General features: G+C 46.8%; 1 protein-coding gene across 1 annotated transcript in view; it reads left to right on the top strand.

The window, feature by feature from the left end:
* The window catches only part of OPCML (opioid binding protein/cell adhesion molecule like), a 1,351,977-nt gene that overhangs the window by 108,489 nt on the left and 1,228,062 nt on the right, over positions 1 to 15,426 (top strand). The window contains exon 5 of the mRNA XM_070048365.1: positions 9,944 to 10,079. Coding sequence (XP_069904466.1) covers positions 10,070 to 10,079 — 10 coding nt within the window. The 5' untranslated portion in view covers positions 9,944 to 10,069. The remainder of the gene's footprint in view (positions 1 to 9,943; positions 10,080 to 15,426) is intronic.

Below are 15,426 nucleotides of genomic sequence, written 5' to 3'. Positions count from 1 at the left end.
CACCACTACACTGCATGGCGGATGTGCAGAGGCAGGGACACCTCCCAAGTTACCATGTGTCAGGGAGAGAGGGCCTCTCCTGGTATCTCCAAAGCAGGTGAAGTCCAGATGCTGAGTAGCCTAGAAGGCACAGAAGATACAAGCATACTGGTGTTGAAGTGCAGGATTTGCTCAAGAGTTATACTATTCCCCATCAGTGCACTCACTGTGCCTCAGACACCTGTGCATGGAACTGGCTCAGGTGGAGAAAAGAGCCATACCATCTAGCCCACACAGCTTTGGGTCAGAAAAGGCTGGAAGAGTGAGAAGGAAGGCATAATGAAAATATGCACTGGGGCCGTCATTGCGGCACAGCGTGAGAAACTGTGGTTGCAATGCCAGCATCCCAGATGGGCACTGGTTGGAGCCCAGCTGCTCCACTTCTGATCCAGCTCCCTGCTAATGCACCAGTGAAGGCAGAGGCCCACTGCACACATGTGGGAGATCTGGAGGAAGATCCTGGCTCCTGGCTTCAGCTTGGCCTAGCCCCTGCAGTCATGGCCATTTGGTGAGTGAACCACTGAATGGGAGATTCTCTCTCTCTCTCTCTCTCTCTCTCTCTCTCTCTCTCCCTCCCTCCCTCCCTCTCCCTCTCTCTCTCTCTCTCTCTCTCTCTCTCCCTCTCCCCTTCTCCCTTTGTAACTCTGCCTTTCAAATAAATAAATAAATAAATCTTTTTGGAAAAGAAAACCTACATTTTGTGGAGGTGTTTCCACTGAAGTCCATGCATATGAGGGACTGCTCATAATGTTCATGGAATACATGTACTATGAAAAAAACTGCATAAATTTCAAATATTTTGTACCAAAATAAATTTACCTTTTTAAAAAATATATGTATTTTTATTTGAAATGTAGAGAGACATAGATGGACATGGGGGAGGAGAGAGAGAGAGAGAGAGAGAGAGAAAGAGAGAAATTCTACCCACTGGTTCACTCCTCGAATGCCCACATTAGAAGGATCTAAGCAAGGCCATAGCCAGGAGCTGGGAGCTCAATATGGGTCTCCCACATGGGCAACAGGAACCCAGATGACTGAATCATATCTTCTGCATTAGGAGGAAGCTGGAATCAGGAGCCAACTGGAACCCAGGACTCAGATGAGATGCATGTGTCTCAAATGGTATCTTAACTGTTAGGCTAACTGCCTGTTCCTAAACTGACCTCTTTTTCCTTTTGTGAGAATTTTATTTAAGGAATACAAACTTCATGCATTTCATATATACAAATTTAAGAACATAGTGATTCTTCCCACCCCACCTCACTCCTGTCCATTGTCACACCCTTCTTCCTCCCTCTTCCATTTCCGTTCTTATTTTTTACAAAGATCTATTTTTTGTTAACTTTATACTCATAAGATTAACTCTACCTTAAGTAGAGAGTGCAACAAATAGTATGAAGAAAAAAAAACACAACACAAACAGAAAGCATTGTTCCTCAACAGTCAAGGCAAGGGCTGTTCAAAATTATCGCATCACTGTGGCATGGCAAGTAAACTTACCTTTTAATTCCATTTGCCACAAACTTTCTGAATTCTCCTCATATAAACCAGTTTGTGGACTGCCTTAGGTCCAAATCTTAGCTTTTGACTAACTCTAACGCTTTCTCATGTAGATTACCTGGTTTTCTCTTTCCCATGGAATATTTTCTGAGAGCATAAATAACCATCCTAACCACCTGTCATTTAAATTAGTTAAATGAGAGTAGATTTATTATTTTGAATGAAAAGGATTCTTATTATAGCAAGAGTACCATATACATCAGCAGAGCTGGTTCCTCCTTACTGAAGTTTCATCAAACTGTCAGTACCTCATCTTGTGCTTGTGTTCATTGATTGATTGATTCACTCATTCAACAGTCATTCAGTGGGCCATCTTCTACAGGCCAAGCTGAGTTACAGGCACTGAGGAAGCACAGTGTATAAGACACATTGTCAGCTTATATCCTAGTGGGGAAAGCAGATAGTAGATAGAAAAAAAATATATATAGCATGATTTTAGGTATTGATATGTATTATGACAAAAAGTAAAATGGAGTGAGCAGCTAAGGAACAACAAGGTTGGGGTGCCTATTATGGATACTGTGGTCAGGGCCAATTGAGATGAGACCAGAAATCATTTCTTGTAGTTCAGCTGAGCAGGGAGGTCAGAGCGTGGTACTTGCATGGGGGTGACAGACGTGGCGTTTCTTTGATTGAATAGGACCAAAAGTTCCTGCAGAGGTGAAAGGGTGCTCTTAAAGAATGACTGTAGCTAGTTACTTACTTCTCAGTCATTCTAAGCTATGATGCAATTGTGTCGCCAATGGGCAAAGAGGTTAGTGATAATATTAACTTGGTTTTATGTGCAGATAAAATTTAAAATTGATTGATGTTATTTGCTGCATATAAACATGAACAGTGATGACTGCATAATGGAAGCTGTTTGTCTTAAAAACCAAGGTCATTTTCACCTTAGCAAGTAAGAGTGAGTACATTACACTAGGCATTTAGAAGAGAATACAACCAGAATTTACATTTGTGTGCATAAGTGTTCTTTTTTTCAAAGACACAATTACAAAGAGAGAGGGAGAGATACTTCCATCCACTGGTTCACTTCCCAAATGGCCACAATGGCCAGGGGTGTGCCAGCCCAAAGCCAAGAGCCAGGAGCTTCATCCAGGTCTCCCATGTGAATGGAGGGGCCTGAGCACATGGGCTGCCTTCTGCACATTTGCAGGGAACTGGATTGGAAGTGGAGCAGCCTAAACTTGAACCGGCTCCTGCATGAGATGCCAGCATTGCAGATTACAGTTTAACCCATTATGCCATAACACTGGTTCTTTGCATGTGTGCTTGCGTGTGCATATGTGCGCATGGCACTATTTAAAACCAACCTGAAGGGCTACTTCAGGGAAGCTTGAGATTAAAGAAGCCTTGGAAGATAAGTAGGAATCAAGTATACAAAGAAGCTGGAGAAGCATATTCTAGGTGGGGGAACAGCAACTGTGACAATGGAATTCCCAATGGTACAGTTGGACAGGAGTGTAGGAAGCAGAGTAGTTGAGGGATGAGAGATAATGTCAGAGCCTCTGGCAAGGACAAAGGAAGACCATATGTCCCAAGCTAAAGAATATGGACTTTGACCTTTGATGCCCAGTGGGTATTAGACATAAATATTTGCTGGATCACTATGTCAGGCCCTGAAAACACTAACGAGTTTTCAGTGGAAGAAGGACGATGTGATCAGATTGGCGTGTTAAGAAAATTGAATCCAGTGGCAGGATGGAGACACTGTTGGAAGAGGGACAGACTGAAGTCAGAAACAGGTTAGGCTGCTACAGAAATCCAGGTGAGAGGCAGTGAGGACTGCTCAGAGAAGAGAAAGGATATACTTCTGTTTTCTTCTTGATGGGTGCATCAGGCATGCCTGTCTGCAGAGAATTTTCCAAGTTATACCGTTGATTGAAAACTCCTAGGGGAAGATAACTAGGGGATTGGAGGTAAATATCTTTTCTTGATACAGAGTTGTGATTCCCTCAAGTATATCAGTGCACCATGTAAGTGGAAGTTTTAAAATAGATTAATTTGCCAAGTTTCTCCCACCCCTGGTCGACAGCTATATCTGAGATAGATGTGCTTCAAAGACTTGGGACGTTTGGGCTCACAGCTTTCCCTCTTACTGCTTGTTGGATACTAATGGGAGTTCCTGGAATTCCAGACTTCCTACATATCTTTGTTTTTATTAGTGCCTTGTTGGAGTTCCTTCATGTCTAAGGCAGTAGCATCCAGTGTCCTACCAAATCGCCCCCATGAACAGTTCCCTGTCCTCTTGAATCAGAGACGTTTTCACCCTAGGCCCTGTTTCTTCTCACCGAAGCCACACATAAGGCCTGGTGGGCGGTGGTTTGCTGGTCTTTAACACCCAGCCCCAGAAGGAGAAGCAACTGCTATTGAGCTCTTCACCCATCCGCCACCCAAAACCTAGGGCTTGGAGTTGTGGGCGGGCATTCCTGACTTCCTCATCTGGCAGCAGCATGGGCAAAGCTGGCTGGTGGTGGTGGAGAGCTGGCTTCATTGACGGGCAGAGCAGGGAGAGCTTTGCATTGTATTTGGGACCTTGCAGAATCAGGAGCCCCAGAATAGTACCTCTAACTGAGGATGAGCCACCTTTCAATCTGCATCTCGCTCAAAGCCATTGGTTCTGGTCATTCTTTTCATCTTTCCTTTCTCCCGTAGATGACAACCAAACGTTGTTATAGACAACTGCTGTGCAAAGAAAAATCAAATTGGCTCTTGCCCTAAAATTGCTCACAGTCTGTTGGTAAAGAACAACCAATAAACAGATGTCTCAAATACAGTGAAACAGGAGCTGTGGTAGAGATTCATCTTTTACTTGTAGAAAGTATTCTAAAAAAATCAGAGAGGCCTGCAAATTTCACTTTAATTTCCTGTCACAGAGTTTATGGATATATTTTAATGCTTCCCCAACCCTACATCAAGAAGAAAGAAGGTTACCTTAATTTCCTAAGTCTATATTTCTCCATAAGAGTCAGTTGTCTACTTCAGGAAGTCATGAACACAAGTGGCTACAAGGGCCAGGCAGGCGGCAGGAGCAAGTGGCTGCACCGGAGAGAAGGGAATGGGTAAACTGAGGAGCTCTTCATTCCAACGGGGGCAGCTGCTACTCAGAGCAGGCAGATTGTCGCTGGGCAGAAATATGCAGCCAGCGATGCCAGCTCTTATGGTTTTTCAAGAGAAACCGGGTTTTACGTGAAATCTCTGATTTTTAAATGTTAGCAATGAACTCAAATAATTGAAAAAAAGAAAAAGAAGCATCATCGATAGAGTTCTTGTACAGCTGGACTGTCTGGAGCCATGTCAGAGCGTTCTAAGAGGAAGGTTTGTATGAACCTCTGAAAAGGAGTGTGAAGACCCTGGCGGAAATGCCTGGAGTTATCAAACAGCTCTCATCACTGAATAACGCCTTTGTTTTGCAGAGACAGAAAGGGAAACTCAAATACTTGTCATTTGCTTTCTTCTCCTTGCTATTGCAAAGCACTTTGCTGTATTTTGAAGCAAAACAACACTCAAGTAAACAACATTGTTTTTTTTTTTTCTTTGAAGATGAAAAATCCCAGAGACACCCATGGGAGACTCTGAGTAGTTCTGACCACTTTCCTGTAACCCCTGCTACCCAAACCAAATGAGCAATGAAGCTCTAAATTCAGCTTTGAAGAAGTGAGCAGAATGTGTAAGGGCTAAGGCTGTGCCTGTCCTGGCACATTGCTGCACTCCGAAAGCAGTTCTATGCGACTCCGCAGACTCCACATTCCTCCTGCCTCTCTCCTCCATCACCAGGAGGGACATTGTGTGTGCAGGAGCTGCCACCAGGGCTGTGCTTTCCTGTGCTCTTCCGTCAGGCTGGGCACCACCAAATATGTCTGCATGTGGCAGTTGCAGCCTAAAGGAGAGATGCACACTTGATGTCAACATTTTTGAATCATAGCTGATGTGGCCTTCTTTGGAAGACTCACAGGGATCCTTGGTGCCTCCTGCAAGGATGGGCCATGGAATGGAGAGGCCAGCGCTTTGCCCTGGGCTCTGCCCCTTGGCAGGCTGCATTCTCCAGACTCTCAACGGGTGCCAGCTGCCCTTTGCTTTCCCCCAGCCAACGGCTATAAATACAGTCACATTTCCCACATACTGTATTTATGTTTCAGAAAATGTCTGCGTTGCATACGTAATGTAGGAGATATAATTATAATATTTCAAAACTGGCCAAATTTCGTGAAATATAAAATAACAGATGGCACCACACAATATTGGTGCGGTGCGCTTCATTTAAATCATCACTGAGGCCTGCAAATGTTCCCATTTGGTAGAGGGTGGCGATGAGAGCGTGTGTGTTGGGAGGTGGGGTGTGGAGTGGTTCCCCTCCTTTATCCTCTCAGAGCCTTTTCTTTTCAGGGAAAGTGGACTTATAAAGCCATCCATAGTGTGGCCTCATTGATCTACCAATTATGTGCTGCTCAGTGTTTTCTGTAGCTTGAGAATGCAATGTCAACACTGACAGCCCATCAGACCTTAGATCTATTCACATGAGTGGTATTGGCCCCGCCCAGATGCCCATTATTAATTAACCACCAAAGAAGCTGTTGCTGAAATTCAAACCTTAGGTGCATAGTTCCCATCTTTAGCACTAGAGCAGTTGCACTGGATGTTTCTACACTCATATTTAAGCCGGCGCTGCGGCTCAATAGGCTAATCCTCCACCTGTGGCACCGGCAAACTGGGTTCTAGTCCCGGTCGGAGCACCGGATTCTGTCCCGGTTGCTCCTCTTCCAGTCCAGCTCTCTGCTGTGACCCGAGAGTGCAGTGGAGGATGGCCCAAGTGCTTGGGCCCTGCACCCGCATGGGAGACCAGGAGAAGCACCTGGCTCCTGGCTTCGGATCAGCACAGTGCAGCAGCCATTGGGGGGTGAGCCAACGGCAAAGGAAGACCTTTCTCTCTGTCTCTCTCTCTCTCTCACTGTCCACTCTGCCTGTCAAAAAAAAAGATTTTTTTTATTTATTTGAAAGTCAGAGTTACAGGGGGAGGGGGAGGGGGAGAGGGAGAGGGAGAGGGAGAGGGAGAGGGAGGTGTTCTTCCATCCAATGGTCAATCCTCAACTGGCCGCAATGGCCAGAGCTGAGCTGATCTGAAGCCAGAAGGAAGGAGCTTCTTCCAGGTCTCCCACGTGGATGCAGGGGCCCAAGGACTTGGGACATCTTCTACTGTTTTCCTAGGCCATAGCAGAGAGCTGGATCAGAAGTGGAGCAGCCGAGACTCGAACTAGTACCTCAAATGGGATACCAGCCAGAGTGCCAGCCCCTCACTCCCTACTTTCACCTAAAGCCAACACAATGAGATTTTGCTGATTCTCCAAAGGCTCTTGAGACTCTGGAGTTGAACTGTAAATTAGGAAATGCTTGAGGGCACAGGCTTTTCTAGAAGGGAGGTCAGAGGTCTAGAAGGAAAGACAGGAAAAGAAAGACAGCCATGCTACCTCTGCTGCTGGTGTCTCCTACCAAACCAATGACCCATCAACCCAGGATTCAGAATAGTAGCCACAGTCCACATTCTCCAACTGGTTGCATTCCTTTTCCATCTCAATTAGCCTTCCTCTATCATTGAAGAAATCATAAAATTTAGCAATAAATTTTTCGGAGCCTAAAGTGTTCATAAACATTACAGGCATAAAGAGCCACAAATGCCCACTCCTGTCTCTCCCATATGTGAAGTCTTTCATAACTCAGGCTTTACAGAGTCAAAGGCAGTGGAATCATCCCCACCTGCACTGAAATTATCAGTGGGAATCTGCACTAAACCTACCGAAGTGAATTAATCTCAGTAGCTTCGGCCCATCATGAATTCTTGGGAACCTGTATCTGAGTAAAGCATCGATCTTTAGATAAAACAGCTTTTAATAGATGGGTATAACAGATTTCAACCTAATGAAAGGAAAAACATTCCAATAATTTGCATTGGTTGAAAATGGAGGAACAAACCCCTACCCTAAGAGGGAGTAAATTCCTCATCACTAGAGGAATATGTCCAGCTGAACCTGGGTGGTGAGGAGGAAGTAATAGTGATTCTAGGACCTTGTTGCTTGAAGTGTGGTCTCAGACTCCAGCAGTAGCAGCCCCCAGAGCTTGTTAGAAATGCAGACTGTCAGACCCACTCGGCACTGACTCAGCATATGGCCTGGCCAGATCCCCCTGGGCCCGAAGGGTCCATCAGCATCTGAGAAGCACTGACCTTTAGGATTCTCTGTAATGTACACATATGTTTCTAAGCGGACTGTCTTAAGTGGATGCACTTACCAGGACTACATGACTGTATTTTTATTCAACCTGGAGAAGTCCATTCAACTCTTATAAAGATAAATCATATACAAGGAGGATTTGAGGACACCCCCAAAGAAGAATAGAAAAGTTTTCCTCCTGTCCTGCTGCCCACTCCACTCCAATCTGCCTATGGGCACCGGAATTCAGACTCCCAGGTATTCCTTCAGCCTGAGCATTGAAAAGACACCATGAAATGATACCATCTTAACTAGATATGGTAATGCTTTAAGCCATTATTACCAATTAAGCTATTAATGCTAATGAGAGCATCAATTTGCTATCAGAGAGCAGGGCTTATCATCTGTGTATCCCCACTACTCAGCATGTTGCCTGACAAATATTATTATATAATTTATTTCCCACATCTAGTTCTTGCCAAAAAAAGAATTTGGGGTGGCCTTAATCTGGTCTAATAAGCACATACTGAACCAGAATGGTTCAGAAGTGATGAGTGGGTAGAAGGATTCTTCCCAGGAGAGTTTCTGGGAATGAAGAGTTCCAGGCAGCTGTGGACAACCACGGATGCTCCCAGCAAGGGAATGAGCGCATTGACGCCTCCTCCAGAGTCCTCCCATGGGCTCGGTGGTCCACGTGGGAACACACTCCCACTGTGTTCCCACTCCTTGACTTTCCCACAGACTTGAGAACTTGGACTAGGTGACAAGCTGTACAAGCTCAAGTCAATGTAAGGAAGTGGCTCGGAGCACAGGCTCAGAGCCAGAACATCTCATGAATCCTGGCATTTTTCTCGCTGTGGGCAAGTTTTTCAACATTAAATCTTTTCTGTCTTCATCTGCAAAACGGGAATAATTGTAGGACCTACCGACTTCCTGCAGTGATGACGAAGTAACAGATACACTGCTTTGCACAGCATCCAGCACACAGGGAACGGTCAGCAAGCACCTCCTGCTGCGGCTGCTTCCATTGTTGCTGTTACTGTTTTGCTGTGCCATGCTGCTTGAGCCATCTAAATCTGCGCTGGAAAATAATCATACATTTTGCACAGACCATTTCATGACTTCTTAGCACCACCCAGGGATCTCTGCCTTCTTCTCTGGTGGGCTTGTATGCTCCTTATGGCTAACTCCTTATGGCTAACTCCACTGTTCTTCTTTTGCACACACAGTTTCCTGCATCATCTGAATAGGGCTTGGGAGATCCATGTGGCCAACTAGAACAGGGACAGATCAGTGGGATTCCACTAATCCTGACTGTCATGTGATTCTTTAGTGTGCTTTCCCAGGAAGTCTTCAGGCACAGAGCCAAAATACTAATTGGGTAATTAAGTGGATAAAGTTATAACCTAGCTCCTTACACAATTTAAGGGGTCTGTATAAGTTAAAACCAGCTAGGGGTACCTAGAAGTAGCATGCCTCACGCCTCTCACAGGAAAGTTAACTTGTTTAATAAGAAGACATAGAAGCTACTAAAACATCATTCACCTTTTTGCACCATTGTGTTGGAGTGCTTAGAGGGACAGGAATCCTACGTCTCTCAACTCTCCCTGAGAAATAAGCGCCTGGGTACCCAGAGATTAAGATTCAGTGTCTTGGAGCCATGGTTGTAGGGGAGAAGGTAAAGCTGCTGCCTGCAATGCTAGCTAGCATCCATACATGAGCTTGTCTGCATCCTTCCTGCTCCACTTTTGACCCAGCTCCCTGGGAAAGCAGTGGAAAATGGCCCAAGTGCTTGGGCTCTTGCCACCCATGAGGGAGACCTGGATGAAGCTCCCAGCTCCTGACCTTGGCTTGGCTTAGCCATTGCCACCACATGGAGAGTGAACTAGCAGATGAACCATCTCTCTCTCTCTCTCTGTCTCTCTCTCTCCCTCTAACCTTTTCCAATAAATAAACATATTTACAAAAAAAGATTCATTCACTGTCTCAGGCTGAGTGCCTCGAGGGCACAGCTGGGTGTCCCTCTAATGTTCTTCTCCTGCCCTGGGATCCGGCCCAGGACACACATTGTGTTGGATCACCATGTCCCCCTGGTATCCTCAGGACAGAGTCTGACACAGAAATCCAATTTTTCTCCACAGCTAACACCACCAGCATGGGGGAAGCTGTGCCTGCCTCTCAGTTATGTTGCAACCACTTACTGAGTTCCTACTATATGAGACAAGATTTGATGAGATCCTTGCCCTGGAGAAGTGGGCCAGCTGGGGATGGATACAGGTAGGTAAAGGCATAGTGACATACCCTGTAATATGTACTCTAGCAGGAAAAACTCCAAGTGCCGTCACGGCCCTGGAATGAAGGGGACGACTCTTAACAATCTTTGCCAGGAAAACACAGCAGCCTGATTCATAATTTCTGAGTGAGGGCTCCTGGGGGTGGACCTTATGGTCAAATGATCAGTTGAATTGGGACCTTTGTTCATGTAGGAGATGGTATTTCAGCACAGTTCTGAAAAAGAAAATGTTTGTGAGACTCATTCCTGGGTTGAAATCAGTGGAGTAGAGGGCTGGGAGTGATATACACAGATCCAACTCTTCTGGTACAATTGAGAAATGCAGGCTTAGGATGTCCTTGAGACTGAGGTCTGGGATGAGGCCTACAGAGCCAAGTTACTGGCCTTTCTCTGCCTTTTCACTGCTAAAATTCCTGAAAAGTTGTCTTTCTATGATTTCATTGTTGCTTACCTTCCATTCATGCCTGAACCCATAGAACTTTGGCTTCTGACCCTCTTATTTCTTACCAATGCCTTTTGATGAAGGCCATTAGTGACCTCCCCGACAATGATCTAATGGCCATGTTCCCCTTACCTAGATTCTTTGTAGGCATCTTCAGATCTTCTGTTCTCTTGGTTTGTAGCACAGGCCCCTCCTAACCTGCCTCCCTCCACAGTCCTCCCCTTGTCCTTGGCCAGCCTTTTACCTGGACTATTGAGCAGGGTTCCTTAGGACTTAGGTTTCCATTCAGCTCTTCCTACATAGTTTTCCCGAGACCATCCCATTGACATCAGTGATGGTGCCAGTTACTGCTGGGATTAAAGGGTAAATTTTGTAACTGCTCTCTTCCCACAAAGTTCTGAGCCACCCTAGAAGCATCGAGTTAGGCAGGCATCAAACTATCAATTTTTATTGCATTTAAAGATGAATTGGAGGATGTGATCCTGGTCCAGGTCTGAAATGAGTGTCTCACTTAGCACCCCTCTTTCTCCTATTTGATTTTATTCATGGAGCCACAGGCAGAAGGATTTGTCTACTGCCACTGTGGGCCTCCCCGGGAGAGAGGAGACTTTGGGGTCAGATGGGCTGGAACTGGGATCTGGCTATGTGGCTTTAACCAGGCAGAGTTCAGTAGGAACTCTCTTCCATCCAGAAGAGGAATAACACACCTGAACTACAGAGAGTCCTTTGAAGGGGAAAAAGGCAGAAAGAAGGACAGAGGGAGGGAGGTAATGAGAGAGAGACTAAACAAATAGCCTCTTGGAAACAGACGGGCAGTGTGCTAAAGACGGCTGATAGGGAAAGACTTCAGACATGCCCGTCGTCAGCCCCATTCTGATCAGGTGAGCCCTTCTTACTCTTGGGGAGAAACAGTGAAAGGAGAGTGAGGCAGAGCTTCTATCCCAATACTTTTCCTGAAAAAGCAAACACTTGAACCTGAGGAAACCCAGAAGGAGGGAAAGGCAACTTCTCCAATTGCTACCTATACTAAGAAAGTTTACAAATTTTTATCCCTAGTCCAAACTCTCTTCTCAGCGACATTTACATATTCAGTTTTTTACTTGCCATTGCCCCCTTGATGTCTCAAATACAACTGATATGCCCCCTCCCCCCTCCAAGTAACCACATCAGTGAATACGTGTTGAATGATTTCTCCATGCCTGGCATTGTGATAATAACTTCATGTCGATTATCTACTTATGTGTATGAGATAGATAGGTGGGACCATGGCCAACTTGGAGCATCGAGAGATTCAGATCCCAGTGCATGTTAGGAGTGGATATGAGATTGGAGCCCAGGCAGTCTGATTCAGAATTGTTAGCTATGCTACAACACTCCTTTCGAAGATAAACCCATAATCATTCTCTACAACTAGGTAGCAATTCTTCCCTCCCCTGCCTCCCTTCCCTCCTCTTCTCTCCCCTTCCTTCCCTCCCCTCCCCCCACCTTCCCTCCCTCCCCTCCCCTTCCCTCCTCTCCTTTCCCATCCTCACCCCTCCCTTACCTTTCCCTCCTCTCCCCTTCTCTCCCTTCCTCTCCCCTCTCCTCCTCTCCCCTCCCCTCTCTTCTGGTAGGGGGGAGGTTGGGCCCAAACTCAGGCTTTTATCACCACCCTCTCCCCAATGACTTGAGGAATTTTGTTAGACTCCTGCCCTAAAGATTCCACCACTTCCCAATAATGCCACTCTAGGGCCCAAGCCTTTAACACACAGGCCTTTGGGAGACATTCAGCACGGAAGCTAATGTCCAAACCGCAGCACTTAATAAATGCTGATTCATAATGACAGTGATAGATATCACAAAAAGGGTATGTTTTCTAGACCACACACTGTGCTCCATGCTAAACACATACTCTCATCCATTTCTCATGAAGACACTGAGAGACCTTCCTGCTCCTCATTGCACAGATAAGGAAACTGAAGACGGGAGAAGGCAGGCACCTTGCACAGAGATCCAGAATCCAGGTCGGGGAGGTTGTTTAGCACAGGGCGCTGCCACGTCTGCAACATCCCCTTCTGGTTTTCACTTGAGAACTTTCAAGAAAAATACAAACCCGTAGTTGTTCACGAAATGGTCTAACTCCCTTCTGCGTGTATTTTGGGTCTGATCCTCACTTGGCTGAGACAAAAGTTATTTGTGACTGTGCTAAAAGTGCTTTTCCATATTTCTGATTTTTCAATGACTGGAACAGAACACTGAGAAAAAAAATCAGACAATTCAAGCCAAGAATCAAGTGCCCCAGGGCCTGCCAAGGGGGATGGAGAGGGCAAGCATGTGGGATGCAGGGATGCAGACAGAAGCCAGGCTGAACACAGATCAAGACCTCAAAGGGTACAGAACCCATAGCTAGGGCAAGAGTTGGGCATGCGCCCCCTGTGGTTGTGTTAGAGCCCACACTCTGGAAGGGAAACTTCTCAGGGGGCGTGGCAGGCCTAAAGTTTCCAGATGTGAAATTCTGAGAAGCAGAGGTTTTCTTTCACTCTCCTCCCTTTCTTTTGAGCCAGGACACTTCCAAGGGTAGTTTGCAGGGTAAGTCTGAGATTGAGACTTGCTTCAAATCAATAAGCCAGGCTGAGGCCAGACCAGTCATGCCAACAGCTGCCTTTTATTGAGCTTGTAAGCACCCAGGCTAAGTGCTCTATGCTGGCTCCCCATGACTGCTCTGGGAGATGGGCATTCTAATCTGAACTCATCAGAGGAGTAAATAGAGACTCGCAGAACAGAGGCTGCCTGGTTAAAGCCACATAGCCAGATCCCAGCTGCAGCCCATCTGACCCCAAAGTCTCTTCATGGTTTTCACTGTGATTCTCTGAGCCTGGTTTGCAGCCTGTGCCTCAAAAGTGACTCTGGGAAGCCTGGGGTGTGTCTGTTCATTTGCTTTTGTGTTTTTGTGTTCTTATTTCTCTCTCTTTTTTTTTTTTGACAGGCAGGGTGGATAGTGAGAGAGAGAAACAGAGAGAAAGGTCTTCCTTTTGCCATTGGTTCACCCTCCCTCCAATGGCCGCCACGGCTGGCGCGCTGCGGCCAGTGCACTGCGCTGATCCGAAGGCAGGAGCCAGGTGCTTCTCCTGGTCTCCCATGGGGTGCAGGGCCCAATCACTTGGGCCATCCTCCACTGCCTTCCTGGGCCACAGCAGAGAGCTGGCCTGGAAGAGGGGCAACCAGGACAGAATCCGGCGCCCTGACCGGGACTAGAACCCGGTGTGCCGGCGCCACTAGGCAGAGGATTAGCCTATTGAGCTGCGGCGCCGGCTGCTCTTGTGTTTCTATGCATATTTACTGAACCCCTCCTGAAGACAGAAGCTGGGGTGCAAAACAGTACTGTTGAGAAGGCTGTGGCCCCCCGGGACAAAAAAAAAAAAAAAGCGATGGTGGTGGTGATCCTGGAACCAACACAGCTTTCCTGTTTCTGAGTGTCCTCAAAAAGTGGTGGAAGGTGAGCTGGGACAACTTTCCCCAGAAATGTGGCACAGGTATGCAGCCTGCACATGGTAAGCTGCATACACCGGGCAAGGGACCTGCGTGAGGTGAGAGACTTGGCCTGCACACACCTGGAGTCTACTCTGAGTGAGGGGTATGAGTGAGGCAAGGGGCCTGCTGAAGGCGAAGTCTAGCTGTGTTCCCTTTTCAAACGGTCAGAGACAGGAGATACCATGTAGCTAGCTTACCACCAGGTGATGTGTCCATATCTGTGTTGGGAATTCTTAAAGGAACTTCACAAAAATTGCTTCCTGGAGCTCAGGCCACTCCCTGGTCTTCAGCAGAAGAGCAAACTGCACTTACTGCATGGCTGCTTGCTTCCAAATGCCTTTTCTCCCAAAGTCAGACTCTGTACCCAGTCCTGCAGGCTGTCATTCTGTGGAACCAGCTGCTCCTCTGCCCTCCTTCATTCCTCTCCATACTGGTACAAAACAGAGGGTCCCGCCAACAACATTTGTATTTATGAAGACAATGGAGCATCATGGAAAATAAGCTAAGGGGTTTGTGCTCTTGGTGTTTGTTTACTTATTTCTTTGTTCCTTGAGAGGCAGAGAGACAGAGATTGAGGGATGGAGAAGTCTCCCACCTACTGGTTTACTCCCCAAATGCCCAGAACAACCAGGGCTCAGCCAGGCTGAAGCCAGGAGCTGGAAACTCAATCTGGGTTCCCCATGTGGGTGGCAGGGACTCAGCTTCACAAGTCATCGTCTGCTGCCTCCCAGGGAGCCACTGGAAGAAAGCTGAAATTGGGAGGAAGCAGAGCTGGGGCTTGAACCCAGGCACTCCAACAGGGGATGTGGGAATCCCCACCTGTGTCTTTACCACTGTGAGAAACACCTGCCCTTCGGTGGCAGTTCCTTTCTTTTTAAAGATTTATTTATTTATTTGAAAAGCAGAGTTACAGAGAGAGAGGCAGAGGGAGAGAGAGAGAGATCGTCCATGTGCTGGTTCACTCCCTGAATAGCTTTATGGCCTTCATGGCCACGGCTAGGGCAGGCTGAAGCCAGGAACCAGGAGTTTCATCCGGGTTTCCCATGTGGGTGCAGGAGCCTGGGGACTTGCTCCATCTTCTGCTGCTTTCCCAGGCTCATTAGCAGAGAGCTGAATCGAAAGTGGAGTAGCTGGGACTCAAACTAGCACACATATGGGAGGCCAGCACTGCAGCAGGTGGCCTTACCTGCTAAGCCACAGCAGGCCCCCTGGTGGTGGTTTCTTCAGCAGGTTTCCTTTCTGCTTGAATATGCTATTATTTTATTCCTTAATTTTGCATCTGCATCCTAGAAAATTGTCTCAGCGTCAGTAAACAGATCTTCTCTGGGGCCTTCCTCCGTCCCCTGGCTGTTACTAACCCCTCCAATATGCCCCAAGCA

This window comes from Oryctolagus cuniculus, chromosome 1, assembly GCF_964237555.1.
Source record: "Oryctolagus cuniculus chromosome 1, mOryCun1.1, whole genome shotgun sequence".
NCBI lineage: Eukaryota > Metazoa > Chordata > Mammalia > Lagomorpha > Leporidae > Oryctolagus > Oryctolagus cuniculus.
Note: the sequence above shows the minus strand (reverse complement) of the source record. Positions and strands in the feature narration are given on the sequence as shown.